Here is a 20,585-nt window from a genome sequence, read left to right on the forward strand (position 1 = left end):
ATCTCCCCAAACTCAATCAGCCTCGCATGGACCTCTCCTACCACCATGGCAAGAAAAGCTGATCGAGTTTTATTTGTGCAATCAAGTAGCAGTAACTGGTAAAGTCACAAGTTTTGCTCATTGCAGTAGTCAAATCCAGAAGATTTTTGAGACGAGGCGCCTTGACCTCAGCTTCCCATTAGATTTGTTGCAAACTTGTGATTTATTTATAAACAGTGAAACAGGTTAAAATCCCCTCAGAGCATGAGATGCTCAGGACTGAACACAATGCACACTGAGCTGAAAACTTTAATTGCTTCCGTACTGGCAAAGCTTCCCCTGACTTTGTAAGGTTTGAAGAGCTGCTGGTGCTTCAAGTTGAGCCTTTAACTCTTTTCTCACTCAGTTCTGCCAGATCTGCCTCTGCTGCTAAGCAACAGCCATTGAATTTACCAGATACGATACACTTAACATTGTGTGCAATCCTTAGACACTGTAAATCTCCCAGCCATGCAGCTTGAGCCCCTCAAAACCATACAGCCAGCTCCTTTTGCAACCACATGTGGATGCAATGGTGCTAAAAGCCATCCAGCCCTCCTGCTCAGTGCACAGCTGCCACAAAACAAAGCCCCCCTGGATTTTGGGGTTTAATAGAGCTAGATTCTACAATTCCATGATTCCAGAGTGGTCATCCTGTGTGTATCCCTGCCCCAGTATAATCACAGAATGGTTTGGGTTGAAGGGACCCTAAAGCTCCTCGAGCTCCAACCCCTGCCACGGGCAGGGACCCCTTCCATAGAGCAGCTTGCTCCAAGCCCCTGTGTCCAACCTGGCCTTGAGCACTGCCAGGGATGGGGCAGCCACAGCTTCGTTCAGAAGTGATCTCTGATAAGAAACAAGCACAACCCATTGCAAACCCTTCACCCTTTCCTCAAATCATCTGTTTCAGAGCATTCTCCTAGTGTCAAGCCTGTGTCTCACTGGACCTCGTGCCTTTTGTCCTTTCTAGAAGGGAGAAGAGCAAATTATTACCTTCCTCGTGGTGTCTGCCATCCTCTTCAGGTTTGCACAAGCAAGGACAGTGCCAGAGCTATGGTCAGGCAATTGCAGGTCTTCCCAGGCGCCCGGGCTAGCACATGCTCCACCTATGTGATAACAGCTTGTCTGAATCTATTTCACCAAGGACGGGGCTGCAGCCCGATGCCTAACCCTGCTGTAAGTGACCTGCGCAGGAAGCGGAGCGAGGCTCTGACCGGCAGTGCTCTACCACAACAGCCGCTCAATGCGGGATACATAGAACTAATAAAGTAGCTCCTAACTCAGGAAGAGCTGAAGGCCACTGATGTATTGAGGTATCTGCATAGTGCCTTTCTGGATGGATTGCTCTGAGCTTGGCTCAGAGCTTGGCACCTTGCTTCAAAACCCTGGTGTAACACCAGATTGAACGAATAAAATCACCTACCCCTCTCACCCGGATGATGGGACCTGTGGTACCCACACCACCTTCAAGCCCTGCTGCTCCCTCATACAACCAAGCAACCCCTCAGGCTGACCAAGGACCTGTGTGGAAGCATTTATAGCACCCGAGGAACCTCATCAGCCCAATCACTCACTGCTGGGGCCTCAGGTGGAATCACCACAGAGGAGAAACTGCTGCCTGGGAATAGCAGGAATAGCAATGCTTTGTGAGCAAACCCGCTCCTCTCTGCCCCTGCAGGGGTTACGTGTCTCAGCAGCACCGAAGAGATCTCGGGTCTATAACCAGGGGAGATTTGATCTCCGGGGGTAGCAGCTGTGTTCTGGTGTACGCTCAGCAGTGCTTGTGTCCTTCAGGCTTCATCCTGGCGGTGTAAAACTCACTTTGGGTTTGGATCCAGTGTCACTGCGCTCCTTCTGGGGCACAAGGTAACAAGTGGATTCTTAGGGCTGGGCTTTAATATCCTCTTTCATCTGGGGATCCTGAAGCATCCATGAACTTTAGGGAATGCTTTGAAAATGGGTGCTGATCCTTTGGACCTAATTTAGGTATCCCCTGTCCTTGCAGTCTGTGAGGGGGGAGGTCATGTATGAACCACAGGTGATCATTGTGGTTCTCTTCATCACGGACTTGGATCTGTTGTCTGTTGGTCTCTACCTTAGGATCTTGAGGACTGTGTAGAGCCTGGCATCCACAGAGGAGAGGAGGAAGGTATTTGGACCTGCATCTCCCATATCTGCGTCGTCCTGCTCTGCGCTTCTCTCGTCACTAACGCACAGGTTTGGTTGCCACATTGCCTCTCATGGACACATCTTGATGGCCAGTTTCTACCTCCTGTTCCCCCCTCTCCCATAAACCCCACTGTGTGTGGTGTCAAACCCAAGCAGATCATAGACTCCCAGAGTGGTTTGTGTTGAAGTGACCTTAAAGCTCCTCCATTCCCAACCCCTGCCATGGGCAGGGACCCCTTCCATAGAGCAGCTTGCTCCAAGCCCCTGTGTCCAACCTGGCCTTGAGCACTGCCAGGGATGGGGCAGCCACAGCTTCTCTGGGCACCCTGTGCCAGCGCCTCAGCACCCTCCCAGGGAAGAGCTTCTGCCTAAGAGCTCAGCTCAGTCTCCCCTCGGGCAGGTTCAAGCCATTCCCCTTGGCCAGTCCCTATGGCCCTTATAGATGTCCTGCCCATGTCCTAATATCCAGCCCCTCTTTGTCCTCCCCTCCTGCCCTGTTTCCAGCCTCGGGGGGTGTGAAATGTGCCAACTGCTTCTGAATCCTGTCCTGTTCCCAAGCACAGCGCCCTGCTCCCTGTCCCAAGGAAAGGCTCTGAGGGATCAGAGGCTTCCCCCGTGCTGGTCCACAGGCAGAGCTCCTGCAGGGAAACTGAGGCACGAACAGGGCGGCTGATCACACAAGTGCCATGAAATGCTCAGGGCAGGATGCCCTCAGGACAAGGGGATGCTCCCTGCTCCAACCTTGGTCTGTGCCCGGGTGCTCACTGCATTTTCTCTCAAGACAATCTAACTCCTTGCCTCCCATCCATGCACAAATTCATGGCCCCACGGGAACTAACCCCAGCCACATTAATTCTGCAGGATGTACGTGATCCACTTCAGACAACTCCCACCTCTTCTCACAGATCTTTCCATATTAATGACCTGAGACCTGGGAGAGGATTGTACGTATGTGCGGGCTCCGTTTCAGCAGCTCACTGCCCACAGCAAGCAGCGGGTCCTGCTTAGCAAGCTGAGGAGGATGCTGAGTCCAGAGGTCAGCCTATGTAGCAGTGGAAACTTTTCAGAGCAGCCAGCTTTGAGTCACTGAGCTGATGGTGAGCAGGAGGTAATCAGTATTCTTGCTTGAGATGCACAGGCTGCGTTTCTTCTCCTTTTGTGTGCTGAGGGAATGAGCTGAGGAGCGCTCAGGTCCTCTCCAAGAGCTATTGATGCTGCTGGACCATTTAACTGATAGGGGTGGGGGGAAGAGGAACAAAACCACCTTGCATTGGTAGGCAACTGGGAAAGAGTGGGGCTCGGGGTGCTGGCCCTCGCTGGGGGTGATGCCTACTCCTCAGGCACAGGCACAAACCATCCTGGAGCACAAACCTGCTGCATGGGCCTTCCCCCCTCCACACTGACCCCTTCCTCCAGCCCTGTACACACTGTGGGGTCAGGGGATCAGCTCCTGAGTCCATGGAGAGGAGCACAAACACCTGCGAGCACTGATTTTCTCCCCATCTTTTCCATTGTGGTTGTCCTTGTACGACTTGGACGCGGTTTCTGTTGCCTGAGTGATGTATTGCTGGCGAGGTCTGATTCATAGGTCACTGCTGCAGATGCAGCGCGAAGAAAGGATGAAACCCACAACATTTCTGCTGAATTAATCCATCTACCTTGTTATTTCCTCCAGGTCTCAGAATACAAAGTGGGCTCTGCGGCACCGCTGGCATGTTTATGAATGTGGGCTCTTACAAAAGCAGATCTCTGTTTGCAGGTCCACCGAATTTATGTGCCACAAGAACAAAGTCTGGGCTGTTTTCCCGGTACCTCTGTGGCTCTTGCACCTCTGACCTGGCTTTTGCAATCAGAGCCCCCCAGATAAAAATCCCCCCGTCCAGCAACTCATGTTCTATGGGTGGATCACTGCCCACGCTGGGGCCCTGCTTGCTCCCCCCAAGCTGTTCTCAGCAGCTCTTCCCTTCCTCCAGCCCAGACACCGTGGCCAAGGAGAAGGAATAAATAGTGATTTTTCACACTTGTGGGAGGCTGCCACTTCAGCTGAGCAGGGAGCTGAGGCGTTGGGCGTGCTGGGAAGGATGTGAAGTGCGTTGGGATGAAGCTCTTTATGAAAGCACTACACCCAGAGTAGTAGAGATGGGGGACTGTGGGAGAACTTTGCAATGCTGAGTATCCTGGGCTGCCTCAAAAGGAGCGTGACCAGCAGGGCGAAGGAGGTGATCCTGCCCCTCTGCTCTGCTCTCATGAGACCCCACTTGCAGCACTGGGTGCAGTGCTGGTGTCCTCAACATCAAAAGGACATGAAGCTGTTGGAATAAGCCCAGAGGAGGCCACGTGGATGAGCAGGGGCTGGAGCAGCTCCCGTATGGAGCCAGGCTGAGAACATTGGGGCTGTTGAGCCTGGAGAAGAGAAGCTGCGTGGAGACCTCAGAGCAGCTTCCAGTGTCTGAAGGGGGCTGCAAGGATGCTGGGGAGGGACTCTTCATCAGGGACCGCAGTGACAGGACAAGGGGTGATGGGTTAAAACTGAAACAGGGGAAGTTCAGGTTGGAGATAAGGCAGAAGCTCTTCCCTGGGAGGGTGCTGAGGCACTGGCACAGGGTGCCCAGAGAAGCTGTGGCTGCCCCATCCCTGGCAGTGCTCAAGGCCAGGTTGGATAGAGCCTTGGGTGCCACGGTTTAGTGTGAGGTGCCCCTGCCCACGGCAGGGGGCTGGAACTGGATGATGTTAAAGTCCTTTCCAACCCAAACCATTCTATGGTTCTATGATTCTACGAAGTGATAAACTGCACAGTAAATTTCAATATAGATTCATTAAAACTGAGCTGCTCTGGCAAAGCACAGCCCTAATTTTGTCCAGCATTGTGTATGACCTGTCCATTCCCACTCAGAAACAGCTGTTATCTGAGTTATCATTGGAGTTAATGAGTGTTGGACTTAGAACTTGACTCCTTGGGAGCAGCAGAGTCGCATCAGTCACTTCTTCACTCCAGACTCCTTTCCTCTCCTTGTTATCACTCAATGCCCTGGGGAAGGTGATGGCTGTTGCAGGTCAGGGGCAGTACACAGCAGTTCCTCTCTGCTGCTCCTTCCTTCTTGCTCATTTCCAGGGGTCCATGGGCTGATCCACAGGCTGCAGTCCCTTTGGGGATGTACCTGCTCCAGTGTGGGTCCTCCACAGCCCCTAGTGGGAGTGCTTCCACCACCATGGAGCACCTCCTATTGCTCTGCCCTCCATGTTCCCTGTGCCGTTTCTCTCTGTTCACTCCTCTCTTGGTCTGACATTTCCTGCCCTTTCCTAAACATGTTTCCACAAGCACCTCTGTCTGGCTCAGCTCTGGTGCAGGAGGCTGGACCTGGATGGTCTTTAAGGTCCCTTCCAGTTCTAACCACTCTACAACCCTGAGATGGGTCTGTTACTGATGTAGCTGGAACCATCTGTGTCCTGTGTCTGGCACATGGCAGCCCTTCACCTCCCTCCTGGCCACCCCTGCAGCCCCTCTACAGCCAAGCCCTTCCCATCCACATCCAGTACACCCCCCCCCCCCCCCATCTTGAGCTGCTATTACAGATACTGTTTGCTTTGTGGTGTGTGGATAATGAGTTAATTTGTTCCTAACTCAGGAAATGAAGCTCTTAATCAGATTTGTGCTGGAAATTTCTGCTTCCACAAAGTGGCGTTTGTCTGCTCCTCCCAGAGATAATTTCCTAAATTATAGGCAGTGAATAAATACCAGAAAAAGAAGGCACAGTGAAAAAGTGAATAGTAGATGGAAGCGGTTTATAGTGTCTGTCTGTCTCATCCTGCCTGGGGTGCACTGGGATGCACTGCAGGGAAAGGAGCAAGTCCCAGCTCAGCGTTAACTCCTGAAGGGCTCTGACCGCATCCATAAAGCCATCAATGGGATGAGCTCGTGTTGCCTTTTATGACAGCACTAGAGCTTATTGCATGAAGTGTGTTTGCTCGACAATTTGCAGTCATAAAACATTGCTATTTGTGTTGTGATAGTGGCTGAGAGCCTGCCAAGGGCTAGGGCAGCACGCTGCAGAGTCAGAGCAGGACATCCCCTGTTTCCAAAGCCACTAATCCAAGGCAAGGGAAGTCAGGAGCTGGGCGCAGTTCTGTCACCAGGGATTGTCACTGAAATCAGGATCCTGCTCTGTACCTGTTTGGTTCTCACCCTGAAGAAGGAGGTTGAGCACAGCAGGCACCAGGATCACAGAATCCTAGGGTCCTAGGTTGGAAGGACCTCAAGGATCATCTGCTCCATGAGCTGCACAGGGGCACCCAGGAGGGGGAAGGCCCAAGGTCCCGCCCTGCAGAGGTTTCACAGAGCAAGGGCATTTTCTGCATACACATTTTTCACCCAATTTCTTTCTGTTTTCCTCACCCAAACCTGCCTCGCCCCCTCTGTCACACTGCTCTGTTTCCAAAGGCAGGGAAGCCTGCCTGTAGCCAGCCCCATGGTGTCTCATCCCTGAAGAGCACAGAACTCGCTGTGCTCCGGGTGGGCCCCGTGGGGTTTGCTCTGGGTTAAAGGCAGCTCCCCAGCCCTCTGCAGTGCCTGCCTGCAGCACTCTGCACCCCGGGCCGCTCCTGCTCCCCAGCCCCATCCTCTGCTGTCACCAGGTAAGTGCGGGGTGGGCTGCAGGAGGATGGCAGGACAGGGATGCTCTTCCTCTGCAAGGGCAGTGTGTTTGAGGGCATCAGAACAAGGATTTGGGGGATTCTCTGGCAGAAACAACAAAGCAGCATACGGGAAAAGTGCTGAGGGCAAATTGCTTTAGTAAATCTTACTTTTGATCTTATATACGGGCGTGCTGCAAAAAACCACCCTAAAAAGCTGACCTTGGTCAGTAATTACACATTTCCTTCATTCTCTCAAGTGTTGCACAAGCAGGATGTGTAAATTCATTTCACAGGCCCATAGACTGGTTTGGGTTGAAGGGATCTTGAAGCTCATCCAGTTCCAACCCCCTGCCACGGGCAGGGACCCCTTCCACTGTGATGACAGCCTGGGGTCAGAGAGCTCCTGGATGCAGAAGGAGGAGAAGGGGGATGAGACCTGGAGATCAGCCCTGGGAATGAAGGATCAGCCTTGCCCATGCTGGTCCTGCAAGGCAGAAGCATCTGGACACGAGAGGGAAGGGGGGATGGAGGGGGAGATGAAGGCAGAGAAAGATCAGTGTTTGTGCTGGACCGAATGCGATCAGATGACAGAGATAACATCTCCCTGCAGGATGAGAAGCAGCCTCATTCTGTGTGGCTCTGCATTGATTCCTTCCCTTTTAGTGTAAGCATGGCAAAATATAATGCTTCAGAGCGCCTTATCAGCTAAGCCTGCAGGTCAATTAACCAAACCACCCCGGTGGGAGGAAGATGGGTTTGTGCTTTCCAGCTGGCAGAAAGGTGAAATGGAAAGAAAGAAATCCAGAGGTTCAAACGAGACCAAGAAGCTGAAGTGGTGCTTTGTCTGTCTGAGGCTGCTAGGAAAACCAAGAGGAAATCACCAGCTTTCCTGGGCAGCTTCACTGCCCCTGAGCACGAGCACCAGATGTGATGCCCAGCCACAGGAGGCTGGGAAGGCAGGGGAGATTTCCAGATCATTATTGCAAACAGGCTTCTCTGCCAATGCAGTTGAATTCAGGGCATCTTAAAGGCACCAGCTCCACAGCTGGTCATAGCCGCACATCCTCAGCTCTTGCCACACAGAGCATGTCTCTATTCAGCTGGAATTCAGCTGGAATTCCCACACTGGAGGAGCACAGAATGGGTAAGTTTTGTCCCGGACGCACTGGGACCTCATCTGCTCTCAGAGGTAAGTAAGTGTTTTCACATGGCCAAAGGGTCAGACCTGAAAGGCAGCAGTGGGAGAGCAGCTCTGCCTGCAGACTGGTGCTGGGCTCACGTTGGTGCTGTGCTCTTGAGCAGCCCATGGTGCAGGTCTTCAGAAACCACTTCAGAGGAAAGAGTCACACGGGGACAATATAGAGCTGAGTGCCCTGGGATGAGGGGAAAAAGTGTTCTGAAACTGAACCAAGCAGCGTGGGAGAGGGAGAACAGAGACAGCAAAAGAGGTAAGTGAGGGTGTAAAGAAAGCCAAGGAGGTGGAGATCCCCCCTTGCTCCTGGCGGTGGGGGCAAAGGCATTGTAGAAACCTGGAGAGGGGCTTGGGACAAGGGCCTGTAGGGACAGGCCAAGGGAATGGCTTGAACCTGCCCGAGGGGAGACTGAGCTGAGCTCTTAGGCAGAAGCTCTTCCCTGGGAGGGTGCTGAGGCGCTGGCACAGGGTGCCCAGAGAAGCTGTGGCTGCCCCATCCCTGGCAGTGCTCAAGGCCAGGTTGGACACGGGCTTGGAGCAAGCTGCTCTATGGAAGGGCTCCCTTCATCCCAAACCAGTGCATGATCCTGCAGTTTAAAGGCTAGGGATTGAGTACAATGAGGGGAGACATGTTAAACGCCTCTTTATCTGCTGCTGTGCACAGCCCAGACAGTGATCTTGGGACTGGTCTGCTGTGTCTTCAGGCTGATGTGATGGTTATTCATGAGGGCAGCTGCACAGAGGGTTTTTGGCTGTTGGAGCCTGTCCTCCCAGCACCACTGCAGATGGGGTATCTGGGGTGTCTCATAGCAGGACTTTTATTCCACAACATTGTTATTTCCAGCCCCTCGGACCATCCGTTCTTGAGACGTCATCTTCCAATGGGACTGACTCCAGTCCCCTGCCCTGCATCCTCACCAGCATTCCCAGTCTGCCGGTGAGCAGCTACTGGGTGGCATTGCCTCTGCTGCCTCTACCTCCTCATGCTCCTGGGAAGCTGCACCTTGCTCTGGGTGACACGGACAGACCACAGGCTCCGTACGCCCATGTGCTACCTGCTCTCCGTGCTGTCCATGGCAGAGCTGGGCTTGTCCCTGCCACCACGCTGGCCATTTTCTGGTTTGAGTCCACCTCCCCGTGTTTCGAGGCACGCGCTGCGCAGACGCACTTCATCCACTGCTTCTCTGCCGTCGAGTTGGGGGTCCTGGTGGCCACGGCTTTGGACCGCTCGGTGCTATTTGCTCCCCTCTGTCCTACACCTCTGCCCTGACAAGCTCCCTCATAGTGAAGGCAGGGGGGTGATCTTCATGCAGGGCACCTGCGTGGTGCCCCCTGTTGCTGTCCTGATTCAGAAGCTCCTTTCCGCAGGTTCCGTGTCCTGTCTCACTCCTGCCTGCACCGGGACATGCTGAGGCTGCTCTGTGGGGATGTCCTGGTCACCAGCTCGTACGGGCTGACTGCGGTGACACTGACCAGGGGCCGGGACTCCCTGACCATCCTCCTGCCTTACGTGATGATCCTCAGGGCCCGCCTGAGCATCGTCTCCCAGGGAGCACGAGCCAAAGCTTTCAGCACGTGCATCTCCCACCTCTGCGCTGTCCTGGTCTTCCGCATCCCGCTCCTCAGCTTGTCCATCATCCACAGGTTTGGGGAGAGCCTCCCCCCCCTCACACCCTCCTGGCTGATGTTTACCTCCTGGTGCCTCCTGCCCTGACCCCACTCGTGTGCAGCTGGAAAACCAAGCAAATCCATGGGAGGATCCTTGTGCTGCTCTGCCAGAGGGGGACCCAGCAGTGGATTTAATGCCAGAGGGGGCCAAAGCGATGCCCCAAAGCCGATTTCTCCCTTTCCTCCCCAGCCTGGCTGCTCATGGGCAGTATCATCTCCTGGAGAAAATCACTCGTTCTCCTTCACTTCCCAGGAGAAGCCTGTCACCTCCCCTGCAGTGAAGCCCCTTTCCTCTGCACGGAGGGATGGATTGTGGCAATCCCCACTGCTCCTCTTTGGGATGCACCACCTCTCAGAGAGCCTGCAGGGCTGTTGTGGCCCTGTGGGAAGCTGTTCTCCCTGCAGGTGGGGAGAGAGCAGGCTGCTGAGAGCAGGCACTGGCAAGGAATCCACTGCTGGAGCAGCAGCTCTGGTCTCCGAAGGAACACAAACGCTGTTGCCAGACCTGGGCTTTTAATTACAATATCCCCATGTTGGCCCATTATATGGAAGCGTCAGTTCCCAGAGTTACGGAATGAGGTTTCATTATACAAACAATGTGATTCACATCTTTGCAGCTATGGAGACAGAAGCTCATGGCCCAGGGACTGCAGCCTGAGGACACAGACCCAGAGAAACGAGCCAGGTCTCACTGCAGGGCCTGCAAGGGGAGGGTTTGGGTTTTGCTGTCTCATGATATCAAATCCTCTGCTAAAAGCCTTCTGAAAACATGACAGGAATCTCTCCCCACCTCCAGGTTATGTTCCAGATGAGGATGGGCTGGTCTGGAATGGAGGTACTGGGGGCAGTGGGATGCAATGACATCCAGGGTGCTCTTTGTACATTGCCACTTTTCCTTCGGGACACACACGGTGTGTGAGTGACAGCATCAGGCTGTCATTAGAGGAGCCTCCAGCCCATCCCAAAGCAACATACCTCCTGATTAACACCTTTGTCACTGTGTAAAGCCAAATCCCTGTGACCCGCTTGGGTCTGCAGGGTGATGCCAAAGCATTTGCTCCTTTCTGACCCCAAATCAGCACCTTCAGGGGGCTGATCTCCTCCTTTGGGCTATCTCAGCCCAGCATTTGCCTCATCCCAGTAGCTGAGTGGTGGAGAAGCAGGGTGAAAAGGAGGAGAAAGAGAAACCACGAGCTTGCGGCCCCATCTCAGGGGAGGGAGCGTGCTGCAGGGATGCTGCGAGCAGTGCTTGTGCTGGGGGGGTGCAGGCAGAGGAAACCACTGATTTCAGTGCAGGCGCTCGGCAGGGTCGGTGTCCAGCCACACAAAGAGCTCAAGAACTGGAGCTTGGGATGTTCTGGCCATCTGCCAGCAGGCTCCAGCAAACTGGGAGGTGCTGGATGCTGCTGGGATGTGCTGGGGACTTTCGGTGGGGAGAACAAATGGTGTCTCTCTTCTGCTTTCCCTTTGCTCCCCACGCACCCCAGACAGCTCCAAAAGCTGCTTTGGTCCGTGTTCTCCTGCTGTGCTCAGGGCTGCTGTGGAGAACCCAAACGGCAAAGATCAGTTCTGAGGACGGGACACAGGGGCTTTGGTGCTTTTATTTTTGGCATGAGAATCATGGGGAAAGTACCAGAGTTTTTCCTTGCTTTCATGCTCTGTCACTTCCCGAGTCTCTTCAGTGTGCTCCCTGGGAGGTGCCAAGCACTATAGCCAGCAAGAACACACGGGTGCTGCTGTGCACGTGGCAAAGCATCGTGTTAGCCACATGCTGGGAAGGGACCGGTGTCTGCAGGGGAAAGGTGCAAAACCAAAGGTGGGTGAAGGTGGCTGCACGGCAAATGTGAGTGTTCAACACGCAGACCCCGGCCTCGTGGCTGGGAAGCTGCCAAAAGTCTTTCCTGTGTTCTTCCAAGGGTTCATGAAGGGCATGACTGAAGATGGGAACCTCTGCATGTCCAGGTAGTGCCTGCTGGAGGCGTGGGGCAGCTCTGATCTGCCAGCAAGAGGTCAGAAGCTGGGGACCTTCATTATAGCCTCTTCACAAGGTGGTCTTTAGCTGTGCTTACATCGGTATTTGTCTGCAGGGCACGTTGAGAGTATGGGAGGACATTGTTCACTGATCTGGTAAAGGGGCTTTGGAGTCATCATGTGGCTTTTGCACAGAATGGCAATAACCTCAGGCACTTAAAGGAGCCACAAACACCTCACACTGTCACAGGGCTGGCTGGCGGTGCCTGGGTTGGTGCGTGTAAAACGTTGCTCACCAGTTACACACAAGAACCAAGTAAGAAATGACTTGAGGATGCTTGTTCGGGTCCGTGCGGGCAGCGCACGTTTTGCAGAAGCGGGCTCAGAGCACCTGGTGAAGAGCTTGTTAAAGGAATACCTCTGTAGGACACGCAAAACAGGAGAGCCTCAAAGAGAGAAGAACACGTGGGACCCCTCGGCCAGCGCTGAGGAAGGTGAGTGCTCTGTGCAAACAGCCCTGCTCATGGCAGTGAACACGGCATGCTGCTAAGGCAGGGCTGCAGTCACCCGCCCTGCAAGCGTTCACACACCGTGGAGATGAGGTCCTCAGTGCCATGGGGCAGCGCTGGCCTTGGAGTGCGGGGCACGGTTGGACTGGATGAGCTTAAAGGCCTTTTCCAACCTGGCTGGTTCCATAATTAGTTTCTATCTATCCTAAAACCACCTCACCCACACTACAGGGTAACCTGGCAGGTACCACGCAGCAGCTTGGTTCAGGTTCCAGTATGAAATGGGCTGCCTTGAGATGTGCAGAGGCTGCTGTGAACCAGACTGAGTCAGCTGAATGCTCTGGCTGAGCTTATTTTGGCTGGGTGGTTCTGTTCAGCAATGAGCAGAGCTGAGCATGAGGAGCAGAAGCTGCTGGAGCCTTGGGCTGAAAGCAGCCGGCTCCTACCTAGATAAAGCTGAACTTAATTTACAACCTGGGCTTAGTTATGCAAGCGAAGGCTTTGAGACCAGTGAGGATTGGAAGATAAAGGAGATACCTCCCTCTGCAGGGAGCAACTAACCAGAGAGATAGGAAGGAATTGAGAGATAAGAAGGAATTTGCATCCAAACAATGATAAGGACCTAATGACGGGTTACCCCCTCTTCATCTTCTGCAGTGACAGGACAACAGGGAATGTGTTCAGACTGAAACAGGATAGATTAGGTTGGAGGTAAGGCAGAAGCTCTTCCCTGTGAGAGTGCTGAGGCGCTGGCACAGGGTGCCCAGAGAAGCTGTGGCTGCCCCATCCCTGGCAGTGCTCAAGGCCAGGTTGGACACAGGGGCTTGGAGCAAGCTGCTCTATGGAAGGGGTCCCTGCCTGTGGCAGGGGTGGGAACTGGAGGAGCTTTAAGCTCCCTTCACCCCAAACCATTCCATGATTCTATAATGAGGAGAACCCTGACCAAAATTCACCACGGGACCAAGACAGAAGTGCAAGACTCATGCTCAGCACCTGATGGTCAGGTGCATGGAACATCAGGGTATAAAACCCCTGTAATTTCTTTGCTCTGGGTCCCTCCCTGGCAGCACCAGCTCTGGCTGCTCCTGTTCCTGTCCCACAGTTATTACATTATTATTCTAAGAATGAGCCATAGCCTCACAGAAGCGTTTGGGTTGGAAAGGACCTTGAGATCACCCGAGACTGCTCCGGGAAACGCAGGGTGAGGAATTCTCTTTAGCATCCACCATTCCTGCAGCTCCCCTGAGCCCGGCTCTCCTCCGGCTGCCCCCGATTCCCAGCTTCATTTAATCATTGACAGGCGTGCGTGTGCCCAGCACCGCTGTTTGCTCCTCTCTGTTTGACTTTCCGAGCAATAACGTACACACCAGTTCTGCTACAAGTGCTTCCCACGTGTCCATCCTGGCTCTTATCTGCATTTGCTCAGCCCTGCACCTCCATTTGCCACCACACAATTCCCTTGTGCAGGCAAAATGCGTGAGCTGGGAACTTCGCAGCAGCGCCTTTGCAGGCTGGTAAATACAGGAGCTCTGGTGATGTGAGAGTAAATGATGCCCAGACGCTGCCTCACGTGCGTCTGATTCTGGTCAATATTTGCTTTGTACCAATCTCCTCCTGGAGCCGTGTGTGAAAGCTTCCTGCTGGAGGGGCCGAGCACGAGCTGCCCCTGCGATGGCTCCAGCTGGTTTTGTGTTACCTGATTTCACAGCGTTTGTCTTCCCAGAGGATGCGGCGGCCGCCGCAGAGCTCCCTACTGTAAAACTCCTCTGCTGCGCGAGAGGTTAAAGATGGGCCCTAACTATGAAGTGAAGGGAGCCTACAGACAAACTGGGTCGGAGCTGGGGTACTCTGATGATACCACTGAGATACTTCTTCCGTTCCATTATCTCCAGTAGCACCCATCCAGCCCCTCTGCTTCTGCATCTTGAGAACTTTGTAGTAAATCAACATGAATGGGGGGACCCTGAGAAGGGTTCACTGGGAAAATTTGCTTTCTCTTTGGACTGGGACAGGGAGCAGTCTTCTGACTGTTTAAGTCCCCAAAATCCTCTGCTGATGCCTCCACACCGCTGTGTTTGTACATCACTGGCCAGAGCAGCTTTTAGCTCCATCTAACCAGGTTTCATGCATTAATCTCAACCCTGAGAATGAAGTAGGTCATGGCTGAGGCCAAAAGTGAATCAGACTTTTTAAGTACACAAAGCGGGACACCGTTAAAGGCTCACAGCTTGTCAAAGTGCTGAGGAAAAACCCCAAGAATCCAGCTTCTGGGTTTCCCTGCATTCAGCTGGATTCAGTGTCCCAGATCTGGGTCTGGGGCTCCAGCTCCCATGCCAGTCAGAGGTCCATGAAGCCCACGGAGCTGTGGAGCACATCTGCTCTAAGGTGAGCTGAGATGCTCTCAGGGTTCAAACAAGGAAGGTTCAAACTAAACCAAGCCCCAAACCCACATCCTGGATAGCAAACATCTTGAATTGCACCCGGTGAGTGTGACCCCTCGGGGTGCTGGCAGCTCTGCAGGTCATGGCTGAATAAACCCTCAGCTTTGGCTCGCAGGTGTCCTTCGAGGAGCTCAAGTTAGGCTTCAGGATGTGCAGAGTAATCCTGGCCTCCAGCTGTGGGAGAAAGTGAGGCTCATGGCTGCTGAGCCCGACCTTGCTGGATCAATGAGGGGCACGGGTAGACCGTGCCTGGGAGCTGCTGCTCACTGCCACCGGGGCATGGCTCCCCTGTCCTCCTCCTCTTCCTCCTTCTCCTCCTTCTTCTTCTCCTTCTCCTTCCCCTTCTCCTTCCCCTTCTCCCCTTCTCCTTCTCCTTCTCCTTCTCCTTCCCCTTCCCCTTCCCCTTCTCCTTCCCCTTCTCCTTCCCCTTCCCCTTCCCCTTCTCCTTCTCCTTCCCCTTCTCTTCTCCTTCCCCTTCCTCTTCCCCTTCCCCTTCCCCTTCCCCTTCCCCTTCCCCTTCTCCTTCTCCTTCCCTCTCAGCAACTCAGTTAAACATGGCAAGTCTTGTGTCTGCCAGCCCTATCATTGTATCTCTTCTTGCAGTAAGGAGGAGTTTATCCAACCTCATTTAGAAGCCCATGAACACATTTCAATGCAAGGGATGGACCAGATGAGCTCTTCAAGTCCCTTTTGACCAAATTGTCTATGAATTCTAGGATTAGCACAGAGCAGACTGCTTAAAACTGTAGCATCATGGCTTGGATGGTCCTTAGGGCACTTAGTTAAGCATTCATCTCTGCCTCCATTGCAGGGCGCTGCATTACTGACTCAGCCACGGCATCCAGAAACCATTCCTCAGCAACAACAGCATCTTTAACCACCAGACACCCATCATGATGGATGGTCTCTGTGCTCCAATCTCTATTCTTGCTAGAAACTACATCCCCGTGTTGCAAAGGTGAAGAAAAGCTTCCATGCACTCAGACAAGTTTCGTGTTTTGTCCTCAGATCCAGTCCTGCCGGTACCCTGTGGCTGTCCTTGTGGTGCTTCATCTTCTGGCCCCTGAGACGATGATGCTGGACATCACAGAGCAGTGTCTCAGAGCCCTGAAACCAGCACCTCTCCCATCACTCTTCCCCAGTTCCCACCTCTTCCCTTCTCCTGTGAGGACTCGTGCTTGTTCACAGCCTGGGGAAGCAGCAGGAGGGACACCCAGGGCAGCTCTGCAGGAGACCTGAAAACCAGATTGTCCAAAAGGCAGAATTTTGGTCACAGATTTGCTTTCCAAGGGGATGTTGCTCTCAAAAGAACTGGAAGATCGATGCGCACCAATCTAATGGATCTGTTTCCTTTTGCTTCCACCTTTTGTTCTGGAAAAGAGAAGGTGGAAGCTTTTTTTGGGAGGCTTTTCTGCCTTGAGAAGTTATTTCAGATTCACGTCTGGTCTGTGCAACAACCAAACAACACCCAGTGCGTGCAGGAGCAGCAGCAGGGGTCTGACTTCACTCAACGTCAGAGTCACTCGTACGTCAGTTATCAAATCCCCTTCATCCTTCCCCAGTCCCTTTCGGAAGCGGAGCCGTCTGACGGCGTTGTCTCGTTTGCCAGATTGGATTTCAAGCAGGTCGATGATGTCTCAGGGTTTGCTTTGAAGAACTCGTGCTGCAGAGCAGCGATGTAATGTCATTACTGCCCCGCCACGGCTCGTGCTCAGCCTCCGCCGCTGTTACCCACATGCCCGCTGCAATATCTCCTTCAAATCACGTCTGATCACCTAAACCCACAAACCACGTTGGTGAGATCAAACCCGGCGTCTTCTCCAGCTTTTCACAGTGATGGTGTGGAACCTCTCTTTAAACGTGGCACATTCAAAGGGGTAAAGGCAAATGTGGAATTCCTGTGGGACACGTGCAGTGCGATCCGGCCACCTGGATCCAGATAGGGACTGGAACCCCTTTGGATTGATTGATTCATTGGCACAGGAAATCTTCCTGTAGGGCAGGTAGTGGCTGTTCCTGCCCTCAGTGAGCCCCTGGATCCATTTGATCCCTTTTTAGGCACTCAGGGATGCACCTCAAGCAAGGTGATCTTTCCATATGCACTTTTTGGGTTCATTTTTGGCAGAACAGTGGTGTTTCTGCTGGTAATGCCATGTCCTCTCCTTCCTCTCCTTCTGGTGACCTCAGGGCAGCCTCCAGTGTCTGAAGAGGGCTACAAAAGTGCTGGAGCTCTTCAGGACTGCAGAGATAGGAGAAGGGGTGATGGGTTCAAACTGAAACAGGGCAAGTTCCAGTTGGAGATAAGGCAGAAGCTCTTCCCAGGGAGGGTGCTGAGGCGCTGGCACAGGGTGCCCAGAGAAGCTGTGGCTGCCCCATCCCTGGCAGTGCTCAAGGCCAGGTTGGACACAGGGGCTTGTGAGGAAGTCCCCACAAAAGGGTGCTTGTCCAGGAGCCTTGGCACTGCTGAGTTTGGGGACCAGGCACGCTCTCATTGGGGTCACACAGCAGCAGCGCGTTTCGCAGCTTTGCCTCCACATTCTTTGCCCATCAGGGTTAATTCATCACATCCCAGATGTTCGTTCAGGCAGCATTATCCTGCTGGAGGAGGCTTGGGCCGTGCTGTACATGCTCTGCATGACGCTGTATTCTAGCAACTTACATTCAGGTCATGCTGACCTACGCTCACCTCTCCGTTGCCTCTGAATCACCTTTATCTGCCAGCTTTGCTTTACACAGGAAAATGAAATAGAGGGCTTGCAATGTTTGCAGATACCCCCAGGATTGTTTGATTTTCCACCCCACGCACTAAAAGCAGAGGCTCTGCTGCTTTGCCGCAGCACTCCCTGTCCTCTGCGGCTTCTGGATCCCCCCATCCTATTATCCACCTGATGTACCCAGCCAGGCATTAACTGTGTCAATGTTTGCCCGCACAAGGGCTCATTCCCTTCCCGGGCTGCAGCGCGGTGACCAAGGGCAGCAGCGCAGGAGCTGTGTTGAGTTCACTTCACTTCACCCAGGGCTTTGTGATGGTTTCAGTCAGAGGCACTGCTCAGACAGCCCGGGCAGCTCGTCCTCAGGCTTCAGCACAGGCTTCGGCACAGGCTCAGCTCCACGCAGGTTCCGCTGCCCTGCTCCACGCAGAGGACCATGCTGCAGTGAGGTTGCATGCCTCGCAGTTCCTTCCAGGCTCTGTGTGGGGTCACCCTGCTGCTCCCAAGGTGGTGTAGTTGAATTAGACAGGTTTCAGGGTGGATGTCAGAGCTGGAGACTGCAGTGCTCTGGGGGAAGATCGATTCCTGTTTGCAGCCACTGACCAAGGGGTTTTGCTTGAAGAGATGCACGAGGTGGACACTAAACCCAGGAGCATCCGTACACGAGAACCTGGAGAGCCTGGGAGGGTTTTACCGCAGCTGCTCCTGGCGCTGTCGTGGCAGGAGCTCGGCACAGGACCAGGGGCCAGTGAAGGTCTCTGCAGATGTGGCAGTTGCACAGTTACAGGAACAGTCACACCTGGGCTTCACCTCCTCTCGGTCCTGCCTTTCACAGGCTACACAAAGCCTCGCCGCCAGCTCAGATACCTCAAACACACCCCCTGATCCAGGGGACTCGTTTGTCCTCCCCTCTCCCATGCCCATGTACAGCTGCCCCTGGCCAGAGTCCTGGCACATGTAAGTCCCTCCTGCACTTACTGCAACCCAGACTGGAGCCTCCCTTCTCCATCCTTCCCCAGGACTTAGGACGTGGCTTAGGGGTGGACGTGGTGGTTTTAGGACTTGATGATATTGAGGGTCTTTTCCAACCTAAATGATTCTGTGCTTCTGTGACTTCTCATCACAAAGCCTGGCCCCATGACATCCTTCTGCAGCATCTACCCACACCTTTCAGGACAGGACCGTAGTCCTGGCCCCACCAGTTCCATCATCTTCAAGCACAACCCTCTCACACACACAGAGAACAGGGATCAGCAACAACGGCCCCTGCTGCTGGATCTTAGGTTTCTGCCCCATCGCATGTGCCCTGGGTGGTTACCTGGAGCTACAGCCTCATCCCTGCAGCCCAGAGGAGAGGGAATCCCCCTCACAGTAAGTCCCAGAGGAGATCCCAGCGCAGCAGAGCTGCCCAGCTCAGGCTGTGTGGTCCTCTGGGGGATCTGAAAAGGGGCTGGTCCATGTCCCCGCCCCCCCCCCCCCCCCCCCAGCTCCTTTCCTCAGAGCTATTTCTGCCCCTCAGTAAATGGGCGACTTGGATGAATGTCGCTTCACTGCTGGTGATGCCAGAGCTGCCGGTGCCAATGCTGCTCCTTGGTAGGAAGTGAAAAGAGCAGCCTGCCAAGGAGCAGACCTCCCTTCTGGGCTGCAGCCCCCCTCCCACACAGTCGCTGCAGCCAAAGAAACCCGTGTGTGATCAAACAGCATTCGACTATTTGAAACTCTCTGAAGCAGAGGAGGATGGGACATGGAATGGCTTGGGCTGCGAGGACCTTCAGGTTATCCAGTCCCACTCTCTGCCACGTCCAGCCTAGCCTTGAACACTGCCAGGGATGAAGCAGCCCCAACTTCCTCAGCCTGTCTGCATACAGGAGCTGCTCCAGCCCCTGATCATCCTCAAGGCCCTAACTGCCTGCCAGCATCCCCTGCCCTGGACCTGCCAAGGCTGGAGCAACCCTGAGGGACCCTGCTGGGCTGGCAGGAGGCAGAACCCTCCCAGCAGCAGCCTTTGAGCCTCAGCATTCAGTTCAGACCCGTGTGTGGACACAGACGGTGGAATCCTGCACTAGGAGGAAAGAGGAAAGTCAGAACTGGTTCCAGTGTGGTCACTGGGGCTTGGAGCACCCTGCCCAAGCAGGGGTTGGAGCTGGAGGAGCTTTAAGGTCCCTTCAACCTGCTCCTGTTCTCCTGGATCTTCCTCACGCCTTTCCTCTCCTTGTTTGTGTTTGTCCAATGAACGTTCCTTTCCTAAATGCTGCGAACAGGGGTTTATAAAGGCTATTACATGGGAAGACCAAGCTCCCCACCTTTCCCTTCCCTCCTCCCCATCCCTGCTCACTCTCCTGCCCCTGCTCACGCGCTGAGCTCTGGCCTGTACAGCAAATGTGATCAGGAGTGACTCACATTGTCGGAATTCCAGCGATGGAGCAATGTGTGCCAAGTGGGGGTGAGTCCCCCTTAGCTGCTGGGAACGCAGGGGGGTTAAGATGGGAAAATAGATCAACAGATCCTTGGGCCTCTCCCTATCTACATGCAGTTCCTGTGCTTCTGGGAAAAGGGATTAAGCAGAAAACCACCAGGAATGACTTGGTGGGAAACATCAGCCTGCCTTCATAGGGGAGCTGCTCCAGCCCCTGATCATCCTTGTGGCCTCCTCTGGACTTGCCCCAACAGTTCCACAACAACGATTTACTGGTGTCCATCCTGGGCAGTGCCCCGGCATGGTCTGGTTTACAACTACACACGTATCCTTGGGTCCAGTGGCTGCATTTGCAATAGAAACCTCGTAGGAGAACAGGCAAACCCATTAGCTCGCCTGTGTCTTGGTTTGGCAGCCACAGAAAGAGGGGTTAATAGTAATTTTACAGTAATCTAGATACAACAGGGCCATCTGCGAGGTCATCCACTAATGTGTCAGTGTTTGGCTTGGTAATATTTAGTTTGGTTTTATTGTGCAATATCTCACAATTCTAATTAAACCGTCCGTGTCTCACGGGTCAGAGGGGGATAGATACAACCTCACCTCTGTTAATCCCTCGAGGAGATGCTGCAAGCACTCTTCTGTCAAGATTTATTGCTATTTGCATTACAGATCCACTCTGCAATAAGAACGATGCGCGTTGCCAGCCCAGCAGTTGCCAGCCATAAATCACAGCGAGCCGTAAACGTGTCGCCCAGAAAACCACCAGGAGCGAATCCTGCCGCCGGGAGAGCATCGTAAATGGGAAAGGATCATTTCCTCCTCGCTCGATTCCCCTGGTGCGGCTCACGCGGTTTG

The 20,585-nt window shown here is 53.8% G+C and overlaps 1 protein-coding gene across 1 annotated transcript; it reads left to right on the top strand.

Moving 5' to 3' along the window:
• Window positions 1-7,393: 7,393 nt before the first annotated feature.
• Window positions 7,394-9,814, top strand: LOC130600949 (olfactory receptor 51H1-like). The gene is given in 6 exon segments (XM_057412655.1): window positions 7,394-7,483; window positions 8,856-9,240; window positions 9,243-9,305; window positions 9,308-9,364; window positions 9,367-9,681; window positions 9,684-9,814. Coding segments are annotated over 6 exon segments (1,041 nt in total).
• Window positions 9,815-20,585: the final 10,771 nt, after the last annotated feature.

This window comes from Pezoporus wallicus, unplaced genomic scaffold (assembly GCF_028554395.1).
Source record: "Pezoporus wallicus isolate ANWC-B61680 ecotype Strahan unplaced genomic scaffold, APGP_CSIRO_Pwel_v1 contig_8783, whole genome shotgun sequence".
NCBI lineage: Eukaryota > Metazoa > Chordata > Aves > Psittaciformes > Psittacidae > Pezoporus > Pezoporus wallicus.